The sequence below is a fragment of the Myodes glareolus genome, chromosome 7 (assembly GCF_982192425.1).
Source record: "Myodes glareolus chromosome 7, mMyoGla1.1, whole genome shotgun sequence".
NCBI lineage: Eukaryota > Metazoa > Chordata > Mammalia > Rodentia > Cricetidae > Myodes > Myodes glareolus.
In genome coordinates this window covers 73180128-73193824 of record NC_142032.1, presented here as the reverse complement: position 1 = coordinate 73193824, position 13697 = coordinate 73180128, and the positions used below count along the sequence as shown (strand labels likewise).

Genomic DNA, 13697 nt, shown 5'->3' with positions numbered 1-13697 from the left:
CCAGGTGATCTGCTGGGCTGCTGGGACTTATATGCACCCCTCACAATGAGTGTGTGGTGACGCTGGAAGCCCAGATCTCAGGATGACTGCTGAGAACAAGGGCATGAAGGGGAGACTGAGCCTCAGCAGGCTAACCGGTTCCTTTCCTTACTTCCAGATGCGTGAGAGATGAAACTTACCAACTCTACTCCTCACCATCACCACGCATCGCCCGCTTCAAATTCAGTTCCTTCCACTTCCTGAACCGCTTCCCCTCGGTGTATCTGAAGTGTAAACTGGTGGTTTGCAGAGCCTATGATTTCTCTTCCCGGTGCCAGAGAGGCTGTGTAGTGAGGTCCAGGAGAGATGTCGGCTCCTACCAAGAAAAGGTGGACGTTGTCCTGGGACCCATCCAGTTGCAATCCCCCAACAAAAATAAGAGGAGCCTGGGTAAGTGGTTGCCCTCAAATCTTATCTTCCACTGGGATTCTTGATTCTGGTCAATTTGGGATATTTTTGTCTATGTTATGGGCCAACTCAAACTACACACCAGTCAATGAATTAGGCCTAGCTGTAGCCTTTCCCCAAGGCTCACGGTTACACGTAGGTCCTAGGCAAGAGAGTTGTGGTCTGGAGTTCCCAGAATCCTTATCTATAAGGTGAGAAGGCTAATCTCTTCTAAGACTATTAAGAGGGCGTGCTAAGGCAATGCTCCTTAAATCACCTTGGTCCTTGTCTGGTGTAAGTCACCGGGTGTTTGATGAATGTAATATAGTTTTTGTTGTTAACATAATTAATAAGAATATTGTTCCTCATTGTTGCCACCGAGAGAGCACAAAACATGGGGACAGACCTCTGTAGTCTATTAAACCAGAAGCAAACTTTATTTAGAAAAAGAAAAATATTAAAAAATCACCCCGGGGTGAAGCTTACCAGCAGCTGGGCCAACAACCAGAGTACAGGCGTCTGAAACCGTGGCAACGGGGGCTGGTGTTGGGCCTCTTTTTAACAGTAAAATCAATCAGGTGTGGGTCAAAGAGCTTTTACAGCCTTGAAGCCAGGCTTAAAGTCACATTACATTTTAAGTTTTACAACTTTTGGTTATAGGATGTTAACTTAGAGTGTTTGTGAAAACCTGTGGCCTACACAGCTGCTTTTCACTGTCCCTGAAAGAGTGCAAGACAGAGGGTAGAGTCACATAGGGGACAGTTAAAACTTAAGGGAATACAAGCAGAGTATTGTCCTTAGAGACAGTAGTTAGAAGCTAACCTTTGTCTGCAGTACCTGCCTAGCTGGGAAGCTGGGAGGCGGGAGACAATTGTTAAAGATTTACCTCTGTGCACATGGCTGCCAGGATGTCTGCTCTGAAGGCAGAAAGTTAGCTAAAGGTTAACAGTTTTTTTTGTTGTTGTTGTTATTTTTGCTATAACCTTTTCCTGAAGGTTATTTTTCTCTAAAATGTGTTTGGGCTTACAATTTTCTATTTCTTTATTCTTGGACCCTTTATTTCTATATTCTATTCCTAGACTACCATCAGGGTGGTAACAGGTGTTTTGAATTCACCAGCTGGGTGGGGCATGGAAATACAGGCAGCATGAATTGATTTTGACTTCTGGCGGGGGAGGGGGAGGCAGGTCTGGCACTAAGTGGGACATTTTGCTCCCCATCTAGACCGCATGGTAGGGTGTGGTTTCTGCTATATTGTTTGTTGTGGGCATTGACTAGGAGATGCCGATGGTAGGAGTCCTAGGGCTTCTGACCCAGGCTGGCATCAGGTAGGGAGATATAGTGGCAAGAGTGGCAGGGGCAGAAATGGGTTTATTATATTGTCACAAACCTACCCCTAGATCAGGGAATCACCATCACCCTCTGGGAACCATCTGTGATAGTTTCCTGTCCTTATGCCCCATAGTAGGTCGGTCCCTACAGCAAGCTGAGTGTAGACTCTTTCTTCATTTATTCATTAAATACTTACCAAAGGCTTATGGTATGGCAGGAGTCAAAAACAAAAACAAACAAAACAAAGAAACAGGTGTGGTCAGAGCACACCTTGTGCATAGCTGGTGCTTCCTTGGGATGGGACTTTGTAGAAAAGGACAGTGGGCAAAGTGAAGAGGCAGGTGGTGCCCAATGTCTGTGTTCACTGTATGCCTGCCTTTCCCATAGTAGCTCGAGTCCTGTATTCCTTTTGTCTGGGGATCTTGTCACCATTTTACAACTGGCTTAAAAGCCCCAACTCTCATCTACAGACCCAATCCAGAATTGTTCTCCCAAAGCCCAGGTTTGAGTTCCTGTGAAGACCCTTCCCTAACTCCCCTCACTGGCAAGACAACACTGTGTAAATCTCTCTAGCCCAATACTCAGCTGCTTCGTGGAGGCTAGCCTCGGTTTCCCCTTCTCCCATTTCCTTATCCATCTCCACTGAAAAGTTCTGATGAGGACCATCCAGTTCCTTGTCCTCTCTGCTATTCTCTGGTCTGTGCCCGATCCCCCTCCGTCACCTCATTCTCTTTTCTTCCGCAGACTTGGCAGTGAAGGATGTGGAGAAGCCAGTTAACTCCCAGGCGGCCTATCCCACCGCTGCCATCTTTGGTGGAATCTTCCTGGCTTTGGTCCTAACTGTGGCCGCCTTCACACTGGGAAGGAAGACACGCGTTGCCCGTGGCCAACCTCCAAGCACAAAGATGTGAAGCAAAGCGCACCTAGGCATTGATTCCACATGCCTAGATTCCCAGAAAAGATGGAAGACATGAGCCTGTGATGCTTTGCACCTGGATACACTGCAGCTAGGTTCCCCTTAGCACGAATGCATGGCAAAGTATGTTGAGATGGGAGAGGAGAAAGGTGGGGGCCAAGTTCCCCCGGGGTCTACAGGCTGAAGGCTGGGAAGGACATAGCAGAACGAGACCACTGTCGACAACCCCCCACACGTAGGAGCCAAACACTGGAGAAGCAGTGATTTCTCTAGCTAGTTCCCCTTCCCCATTTTATAGCCAACTTTCTCAACCTGTAGTGTCAATCAATCTCAGTCTGTCCTCACAACGAGGCAAACTGAATAAAGACTCTTTCTCAAGGCAAGTGTCTGCTTGGTCATTGTCTGTAGAGGTTGACCCACATGCTGGCTTCCCTCACGTCAGACAGCTGTGGGGACACGCCAACAGAAATGCTGAAAGGTGAAGGGGTTCTGCTTCAAGGCTTCCAGAACCTTCAAGGAAATGATCATCTTCAGTCCTCCCAGATTCTTCATCTTTCCATTCATGATGCAACATTCAGAGCTATGGGCTGGGGAGGGCTCAGAGGGGGGTACAGATGCCTAGGACAGGAGTGCTGTTTGCAGGAAGTCTCCGGGGAGAAACATAACAGGTGATCACAGAAGATAAAGGGATGCAATGGGTTCCAAGAAGGCAGTGAATCAGTGACACAGATGGTGGGACCCAAGTACTGTGCTGGCAATGCCAATGCCATGTGCCAGGCTCAGGCCCCAACCAGTGGCTGCTAGGATGATCCTGACTAGGAACATGTTGCTAGAGTTAGGTCAGTCCCCCTAGGACAGGGCCAGAGAAGTCTAGCAGAGACTTGACCACAGCTGCCAGCTCTGACTAGAGATGGCTGAGAAGTGCCCGTTACCTACTGTGCAAGTTTCAGCAGCACTGGGTTGGGTGGGGATGGACCCATGAGCCCTTCCAACATGCAGAGGAGGTAGGAGGCCAGGGCATACCTTGTCAGTTTTCATTCTCCCGGACTTCATCACCCATAATCATGTCCAAGCCCGGGACATTGGGGAAAGTCCTGATGGATCACTCTGTGTGGGCAATCTGTAGATTCAAGTCTGTGGCTAGATCTGAACAGATGTGAACCTGTTTAGAACTCCATGTTTGGGCGACACCTCAAACAAATGACAGGCACACAGTGGGTAAAAGAACAGGAAATATCAAATCTGTTTTGAGCTGTGCCTTGCATCTTTCTGGGTCAGAGCTTGCCTTCCGGTTCCTTCCAGGCAGACAGCTCGCCATAACTCTTTAGCCATCCCAATTGTGGAAGCTAGAGGGCGCTGCGGCTCAACATTAGTGCCGTTTTGTTGCTGGGCCTCCCTCTCTCCTTCCTTTCCTGTATGAATGATGTGCATGTGGGTATGCTCTGACCTGCCCTATGTGTGCGCCCAAAGTTTTGACATTGGGTATCTTCCCTGATAGCTTCTCACTTTATTGAGACAGGGGCTCACACTGAACCGGGAGCACCCCACTTCTGCTTGTCTATCACGCCAGCTTGCTCTGTCTCCCCCTTCTCAAGTTCTGGGTTTAGAGGCAGCTGCCACGTCTACCCGAAGAAGCTTCTTTCTTCCATTAGCTGAGCCTGTCTGTGAATCTCTAGTCCCTAGACTGATCCCAAACTTTCCAGAACGACTGCAGGAGAATGGCCCAGCTAACTCTTACTTCCCCAAGGAAGTTTATGAATTTCAAGTTATCTGACTCTTGGAGCATCAGGGGTCAACTGGTTCCAGCTTATCCCCACTGGTATAAAGTGTACAACTTCATGTAGTCTGCCCCTCCTCCTCCACATCCTCAGAGGCACACATTCCTTTCGAGAAATTCTCTGCCCTCTTCTTGCCACCAGGACTCAAGGACAGCCTGGCTGTGGCCCCAACTGTGGCTTCCTCATCAATTACCAGTATAAAAACCTCTCCCTTCCTCTGACACCTATTAGAAGGGACCACCACCCTGCACTATGGGTCAGAATCCTCTGTGCTGGTTTATTTTTTGTCAACTGGACACTTCCCAGGGAAGAGGGAACCTTAACTGAGAAAAATGCCTCAATTAGAATTGGGGCATTTTCTTTAATAATGAGTGATGTAGGAGAGCCCAGTCTATTGTGGGTGGTGCCACCCCCAGGTAGCTGGTCCTGGGCTATATAAGAGAGAAAGCTAAGCATCCAGGGGGAAACAAGTCAATTAGTAGTGTTCCTCCGTGGCCTCTACTTTGGTTCTTGCCTCTTGGATCCTGCCTCAGTTCTCCTAGATAACAGACTCTAGCCTGAAAGCCAAATAGACCCTTTCCTTCCCAAGTTGCCTTTGGTCATGATGTTTCACCACAGCAATAGTAACTGGCTAGGACAAAGGACCGGCTCTAGTGGCCTACTCCCTCCAACCCGGTCCTATAACACCACTAGCTGGGGGCCACATTAGTCTGAGAGAAACCTTTCAGACTCAATTCTTAATGGTTACCAGATTGTTTCTATGGGAGGAAATAAGAACTAAGAATGTTCTAGTCTATCAGTTTGCTTGTAATTGTCCCCTGGCTCCAGTAGAAATATAGGTGTGTTTTGTGTTAACCTCGAGAATGGTAATAAGAGGCATGTACATCCCACACGCGTGTTGTGCAGGATCAGCGGAGATAGGAAGGACAGTGTGGAGATCAGATGGACTTTTTTTTTAACAAAGAAAAATAATTCCTAAGTTTGTGACATTTACCTTGGCCAGCTATGAGCTAAGTACTCATTAAGGTGGCAATGTAAAGTGGCTAATGCTTTTCTCTGCATTAGGAGTCTTTGGAGACCATCACGGCTCTTAAGACGATGGCAGCCTTATCCCTCTTGAAAGGCAATATCTATCCTCTTTGAAAGCATTTCAGGTTCAAAGAGGGGAAATTTCCCCTCTAAGCAGGAAAGGGTACCTCACACTCTCCACAGAATATCAAAAATAACTGAAACAGCCTCTAATAGGCGGCGAGTTGGATTGTTAGACGCTGCGATGGAAAAGGCTTTCACGATAATAGCTGATTTAAAAGCTAAAAGCTGTGCCCCTTGCGGGAAAAGGATTTACCAAATGGTGAGTAACAGGCTTATTGAAGTGGAGGGATGCATTTGGGTTTGTACACGTGTCTTACGCCATGTGCTCTTCTTGTTACAATTACTGCTGAGTACTCAAGGGAAAAGAAGCACAGCCACAGCATGGATTAATCTGTGTAGGAATATGGATATCTTCCCCAGAAGGAAGTCTTTCGGACATTTGGGTCAACGTCACCTGGACTTCTGAGCTCCTACCAAAGATTAGCAATAATCACGCAGAATGGCATTGTGGTTATTTGTTGTCACAGAGAATGGAGTTGCCGCTGTGGTTGCTAATATATGGTTCAGTGACCTGAGACGTGTCCTTCGGTTTTCCATGGTCGGTTGGATTTTTGAAAGCTGAAGTGGTGGAGTTTAAAGCCAGGGAAAACATTAGGAATAATTTCATGTAAACCTTCAGGATGGGTGTTCTTCAATTGAAATATTTTGCATGCTTCCCTCTGATTATTGTTACTTTTTGAATGAGATTTTTGGCAGCTGTGACTGCTACAGAGATTTTGGTGAAATACCAACTGAGCACCTCCCTCTCCCATATGTATGTATGTATGTATGTATGTATGTATGTATGTATCTATCTATCTATCTATCTATCTAATCCATCCATCCATCCATCTATCTATCTATCTATCTATCTATCTATCTATCTATCTATCTATCTATCTAATCCATCCATATATCATCCATCTATCATCTATCTATCTATCTATCTATCTATCTATCTATCTATCATCTATCTATCATCTATCTACTCTATTTTGTCAGAGAGACCTGAATGGTGCTTCGTGACCTTTTGCCCAAGCTATGTAGCGTCTCCAAGCATGAACAAGCTGAGAAAGTCTCAATCTGGGGTGCCAGCAGGTAGAACACTGTGTTCTTCCGACTCTCTAAGAGACAGGCCCTTTATGTACTTATGAGCCCTTGCAGTGGCAGGTCTCGGAAAGCCAGTCTCTGGTGGGTGTAAAGGAGTACGGGGATCATCTTCTGAAATGACATACAATGGCAGCAGACTGGCAGCAGGTAGATGCCTGGTGCTCCTCCCTGCCTGGCCTTGCTCTGCCCTCTAAGAGCTGCCCTCCCTCTCGGTAGGCAGCAAATGGCGAGCGGCTCTTCTCACTTCCCTCTGCACCACACCTGACTCTGAGCCATTGTTCGGTGTTTATCACATCCATGTCTGCAGTAGACACTGATATAGATGGTGGGGCTCCTGGCCATCACTTATACCTTGTCTCCATTGCTCTTGGGCTAGTTTCCAAGCAGGGTTTGACTCAGTTTCCTCTTGGGATAGGAATGGCTAGCTGAACAAACTGGAGTTCTCGATCAAGAGAGGGGAACCATGTAGAGGAGGCTCTTTATAACACACCCTGCAAACCTCCCACTGGTCTTTGTGGAAGGAAAGTGAGGCCGCCTGGAGAGGAGCGAGGGCAGCCTGGGGTCAGCACAGAGACCAGATGGGCTGGAGGCTGCCGGCAAGTTTGGACAGATAGATGCCTCAAGTTTTACAGGGAAGTGGAGGAAAGACCCACAGAAGAGATGCGGGAGGCTGTTTAAGGACACTTTTAGAAACAGTGTGTCCAGGACAAAGATGTGGGGCTCAGAAATCCTCAGAAACCAAGGCTTAATCCAGGCGTTCCTGCTGAGAGGATATTGTGCTATCAAAACTTTGGGTGTTTCGAGAAAACATAGTCCTTTCTGTCTCCCCAGGAAGCCACTGCCTTGTGTTGTGGAATATTATTTTAACTAGGCAAAGCTGTGTTATGTTTGTTTGTAATGTGGAATATTACTTTAACTGTGTAGAGATGTGTTCCTTTGCTGTCTGCTGCATTTGTTTAGTTATGTAAAGACGCGCTGTATCTGTTTCACCTTGCCTGCCCAAGGTGATCTAATAAAAAGCTAGGCAGGAAAGGGTTAGGCGGGGCTTCTGTGCAGAGAGAACTCTGACGGGCATCACACATAAGTAGAAGCACGGGCATCACACATAAGTAGAAGCAGAAAGTGTGTGATCTTCCATGACTGGCTTCATTCCCTTAGCATGACATTTCTGTATTCACGCTCGGATCTTGATCAGTTCCTAATCTTTCACACCCCTGAAAAGGACTTTATTGCACGGCCCTTACCTCTTTCCATTCACCACTCATCATCAGAGGGGCGCTTCGGTTGTCTCCACTTTGAGGCTACCATAAGCCAACGGCTATGAATACTCATGTCGGAGCTTGTGTGTGGACACATGTTCTGGATTCTACTGGATGTGTGCCCAGTGAGAGAGCATTATGTATAACCCTTTGGGGCGCCGCATTGTGGACTGTTCCTCAAGGGCTTGTAGCAAACACTTTGTCACCATGGGCACTGCCCTGGGAATGAACCATGAGGATCCTAGTGGGATTTGTAATAAAGGGAGCTGCATATCTGTCCATTTGGACACCCGCTCTCCCAAGGGGTTGCCCAAGGGCTCCTAGATCTCCGCTGTTACACATGGGCTTGTTTCTGTGCCTAGAGTGATAAGCACAGAGTTCTTGTATAAATCAGTCAGGGAGGAAGTGGGAGCTGGCTCTGGTTCTGCCACTGAAATCTAGAGAAGGCCGGCAAGCCTTTTAGTCTCAGCTCCTCACCCCTGTCCTGCGATTCCTAGACTGCCTCACCTTCCAGGTGCGAGGCCCACACATTAGAGAGAGCTGGAACCTCCTCAAGTCATGCTGGACCATGGTCAACTAGTTATCCTTCCTTGGAGACTTTCAGGACAGAAAAGAAGGAGCCACTGGTTTCCAGGGCCTTGTTGAGAAAGGCAAACGGGAACTTGTCACTTTACTCTTCTTTTCCAGAACGCCCGGGGGACCTGGCAGCACCCCAGAAGCTTCAGCTTGGCCAGTGTCACTCAAGATGAGGAGACAGATTTCAGCAGTGTCTCACGCATATCTCCAAGCTGCCAGGCTGAGTTCTCCCTGCAGACATTCACACGTACACACACCCATAAAGAAGGCATCCTCCCAACATTCTCTTCTGGCCTCTATGCACCAGTCATATATGCAATCCATCGGCACACATGCAGGAAACATCAGAGTTTTGTCATTGAAGGGAAACCCCTTTATTTGCTCTAGCTGCCTCCTCCCCCCCACCACTAAAGCTGAAGTTCCTATCTATGCCCAAGGCTCAGATTGAGCCAGGAGATCCCTTGGAGGAGGCTGGGAATCTATTTCCTGTCACATCTGGGTTGTTTCCTAGTGCCAGGACTCAGCGTTTGGTGGGCAACTTCAGTTTTTCAGTGACTACCCAGGATCAAGAAAGCAGCCTGCCCAGCGGGGACAAGCCCACAAAGTAGATCTTCTGATAGTGGGGTGACGTGGGGGGCCAGACTCAAGAGTTGCTGGAAACAAGGAAGTTTCAGAATCAGGGTCTCATCTTGGAGACACCATGGAGACAGAGCAGGAGAAGCCAAGGAGCTCAGGAGAAGAGCAGGGAGGAGGGACCTGGGGACGCGGTGTGCAGGAGAAATTCAGAGCAGGACACTTGCGCATGCTCGGGACTAGAGCTTCACATTAGGCAGCGGGCTGCGCTGTGTTTGCGCACTTTGCAGGTATCCTCTTCTGGCAGCCAGTACATCTTAATGGCGTCACTCGGGTGAATGCCCCGTGATATAAAGTCCTGGTTCATGAGCATCAGGTCCCCAGGAAAGCCAGTGATGGGGAAGAGGTTTCTGTTGGTCAGGCCTGTGATGCGCCGCTCCCGTCTCTTCCCAGGGAGGAACGTTTTCCGGTCGTTCCGATGGCATATCAAACACCCCTTAGGTTCTTCTGACTTGAAAATGACGTCCATCGTAATTTCTCGTGTTTTGGTGGGTTTGAGCTCTGCCTCCCCCTTCTCCTCCTGGCTGCCTTTATCAGAACTATCCCTCTCCCTCTCGTAGTTATCTCCGTCTTCACTGGATTTGTCTGTGGCGGTGGAACCCGGTTCCGGGCCGGACCGCAATGTGGCATTCTGGAGCCTTTCAATGTATGGAGAAAACGGCTTACTCTGCAGGGCTCGTGCCAGCTGTATCCTTTTGATATGCTTGCTGATGTCGGTCAGCTCTCGGTGGGGGATCTTGAACTCCTCTGTAGGCAGAATCACCTTGGCTGTCCATATTTTCTCCTGGGATCCACAAGCAGAACACAGAGAAGAGGACTCTCTTCTATATTCTTTCGCCTTTTTGTAGTCCGAAGACTGTGCCCGTAGCTCCCTCAGCATCTTCCATTCTTTCTTGTGTTGGTCAGCCAAAAATCTCCTGGCTGCTATAGTGTGAACGCCACCAAGATGCTGAAAATAGAACATAGATGGTTAGAAATCTCAGCACCTTGTGGAAAGAAAATTAGCTTGCGGCTGGTTCTCCCTTCACTGCCAAGAGCACTGAATGAGAAAGAGGGTAGACATTGGGGGGTCAAAAAGGTCTGGGTGCAAAGCCTGGCTCTCCTTCCATCCACTATGGATTTAGATTCATTTTATTGACCTTACAAAGATTACTGTGAAGTACCAAAAGAAAATATATGTGAGACTAGTGTGTATGTGTGCGCGTGCATGCTTGTGTGTGTGTGCCTGTGCGTGTGTGTGCCTGTGCGTGTGTTATGTTCTTATCAGGGTGACTAAACACCCGAGAAGAAGGAATTCAAAGGAGAAGCACTCTCTCTGGCTCACAGTTTGAGGGGACACAACTCATCATGGTAGGGAAGGCATGGTGGCAGGTGGCTCCATGGCGGTGGTTGCATGGAGCAGCTTGCCCACATCTCAGAGGATCAGGATAGGAACAAAGGCTAGGCAAAAACCAGAAGGCCCATTCTCAGGGACCCATGACCCCGTCCTTCTTCAACCATTAGACATCACCCCCTTAAAGTTCCATAACCTCTCAAAACTGTGCCACAAACTGGGAGTCATGTGTTGAAAGACATGAACACGTGGAGGATGTGTTACACTCGAAGTCCAATATAGTGCCAAGTGAGTACTCAAGAAACGACAGTTTCATAATCTAGTATCACAGTTATATGTTTTTCGGTGTGTGTTTTCTGTTTGAGTATGTGTACGTGTTGCTGACATATAGGGGGTGGGTGTCTGTGCGTTCAGAGACCAGAAGAAGACATTAGGTCCCTTCACCTATCACTTCCTTTCACATTCCTTTGAGAAATCGTCTCTCACAGAATTAGAAGTTGCCATTTTGTTTAGGCTGGCCGGCCAGCGATCTCCCAGGGTCCGCCTGTCTCTGCTCCCCAGTGCCAGGGTCACAGCACACACACTCATGCCCGGCCTTTTTACATAGGTGTTAAGGATTCAGGTCTTCACGTTTGCACAGCCAGGGTGCTCACCCTCTGAGCTATTTTTCCGGTACCGTATGGCTGTACTCCTGATTGGGATGTTCAGAGAGTGAAATCCGTCAGTCGTCACAGTCAACAGGAGCTATTGTGGAAACGCCTGTGATTGGTGGTTTATTTTTGGTTTGCTTTTTGTTTGTTTTTGTTTTTCGATACAGGGTTTCACTGTGACTTTGGAGCCTGGCACCAGCTCTTGTAGATTTGTAACCCTGGGATTACTCCTACCTCTACAGGCAGACTTCAGAGAGACTTTGCCCATGCAAACTTGAGAGCACTTACTTGGATCTCTTGTTCCATTGGGGAGTATTTCCCAAGGGCGATGCGAGGATCTGATTTGTAGAATGCCGTCCATATCCTGGAAGGCAGGGGGCGATGAGTTAGAGCTCTCGAAAGGGTCTTTCTAGTTTCTTCCCGTGGTGAGAAACTGGCAGGTGGTGGTTCTATATTAACTAGGCTGAGGACACCTAGGAATGGGCTGGGTACCCAAGCCATACTCACCCCAGAGGTGATGCAGTGCAGAGGTCCTCTTTGTGGTATGGAACCTCTTGAACTATCAAGGGGTAGCTGACACTGCAGGTCTTGGACAGCTTTCTGTTATCTTGCTCTCCCTCAGCAGTGGTCCCTTCCTGGGCCTTCAGAGGTCCAGCTCTCTGGCTTCTGAGCCTCTGAAAGCGATTTTCCCACTCTTTAATCATATTCTGGCAATAGGTTAGGGCAGGAGGTGTTACTGCCTGGAGTTTGTGTCTGACACAGTTTCATGGGCGCTCAAGGGACAGCCAAAAGCACTTACCATGTCATAACTGGCTTAGCCAAGGCCTTATTGTGAAGTCTATTAAATGACCCTTGGGGTAAAACACTACCACTCTGTCGCAGGCTGGAGCCCAGGAAGAGACTGGACAGAGTGTGACTGGGAGGCAGCGCAACCCCTCACCTCTAACAGGATGAAGACTGCATCGATGACTACTTAAGGTGGTTTTTGAGGTGCTGTTTTTTTTTCTTAATAACTATATAACAGAATTATTTCCATATTTTTGGTCAAATAAATTACAGATGTTTACTCCTACACCTTCCTATTAATCATTTTACACATACCTTTTTATTTTTATACACCTTTGTTTTTTTTATTTTATGTATTTGCATGTGTGTCAGAGTGTGTGCGTGGGTGTCACACACATGCAGTGCCTGCAGCAGCCAGAAGAAGGCATCAGATCCCCTGGAATGAAGTTACATTTGACTGTGAGCTGTCATGTGGCTGCAGAAAGCAGAATCGGTGTCCTCTTCTGCAAGAGGAGCAAGTATTCTTAACCGATGAACTATCCAGCCCTACCTTTTCAGTTCCTTAGAAGTGTCTTTTGGTGAATGGAAGTTCCTATGTTTATGCCGGGTGTACTCTAATTATTGATATTTCCTTTTATGGTTAATGCTTTCCTTACACTCTATAAGAAATTGTCACCTATCCAAAGTAGGAAGATACTCACACTCATACACATGTAATTAACTCTAGGATAATCATTAACACTATAATTTATTAACTGCCTTTTTGATTTCTTTCAAGTGTATTTCCAAGTTATTTTTGTAATGGCTGTTAAGAAGTATATGTGCTTATGAGCAAGACAAAGGACTCTCATTTCTGTATCCACAGTCATCTCTACAGCTGTCATCCGGGACTCTGGCTCCCTCTGGTAGGGTCTTACAGCTTATACCAATCACTCTTCTCATTACTGCAGCAAGGCACATGACAGAAGACACTCAAGGCAAGAGGGATTTACAGTGGCTCATAGCTTCATCATGGTGGGGAACGGCGTGGAGGAGCGGTCTACTCCAGGGTGATGGGAGCTTGTGGTTGCTGTAATATCTCAGGCTGGAGCCAGGGTAGTCATTGCCCTCATGTTTCACCCCTGGCAACCGCTTCGTTTAGCTAGGCCCCAGTCCCAAGGTTTCTAAAACCTCCTAAAATGTCACCAGCATCTGGAGCCCAAGGGTTCAGAAACGTGAGACTATCAGGGACATTTCCTTTCGGGCTATTAAGGGGTGATTCCCAAGGCCCACCTGCCTCTCCAAGACAAAGTAAGAGGTTCCTGAAGTATGGGGGCCCCTCTCTGACATTGATCAGACTCAAATCAGATTTACATAAGAATCCTTACCAGCCTTCCCCTGATGGGTTCCATGAAGGTGTTGCTCCTCACCTCGCTCTCCTGAAGGTGCCTGTGAGAGTCTTTATGTTTTAAATGGGATGTTCCCTGTCGTCTTAGGTATTTGAATATATTGTCGACAGTTGGTGTCAGTGTTTGGGAAGGGTTTGGAGGTGTGGTCCTGCTAGAGGAAGTATGTCTTTGATGCTTCAAAAATCGTGTTCCATTCCCAACTTAATCTCTCTCTACCTGCTGCTTGTGGGACGAGATGTGAGCTTGCGGTGTTCCTGCCACCATGCCTGCCCCGTCATACTCTCACCAGCATGGTGATGGACTCTGATCCCTCCTGTGCGTAAGCCCCAGACAAACCGTTCCTCCCGGAAGTCGTCTTCACCATGGGTTTTGTCACACC

The 13697-nt window shown here is 47.7% G+C and overlaps 2 protein-coding genes across 15 annotated transcripts in view; one reads left to right on the top strand and one right to left on the bottom strand.

Moving 5' to 3' along the window:
- Nucleotides 1–3057, top strand: part of LOC146893485 (scavenger receptor cysteine-rich domain-containing protein DMBT1-like) — a 64601-nt gene extending 61544 nt beyond the window's left edge. For all 14 annotated transcript variants that reach the window (XM_087908364.1, XM_087908354.1, XM_087908352.1 and 11 more), the window contains 2 exons: nucleotides 158–429; nucleotides 2503–3057. In XM_087908364.1, coding sequence (XP_087764490.1) covers nucleotides 158–429; nucleotides 2503–2669 — 439 coding nt within the window. In that variant the 3' untranslated portion in view covers nucleotides 2670–3057. The remainder of the gene's footprint in view (nucleotides 1–157; nucleotides 430–2502) is intronic.
- Nucleotides 3058–8932: 5875 nt separating this feature from the next.
- Nucleotides 8933–11896, bottom strand: C7H10orf120 (chromosome 7 C10orf120 homolog). The gene is made up of 3 exons (XM_048455183.3): nucleotides 11652–11896; nucleotides 11433–11508; nucleotides 8933–10110 (listed from the first exon to the last, which is right to left on the bottom strand). The coding sequence occupies exons 1-3, from the start codon at nucleotides 11846–11848 to the stop codon at nucleotides 9349–9351; spliced, it is 1035 nt and encodes a 344-aa protein (XP_048311140.3). The 5' UTR covers nucleotides 11849–11896; the 3' UTR covers nucleotides 8933–9348.
- Nucleotides 11897–13697: the final 1801 nt, after the last annotated feature.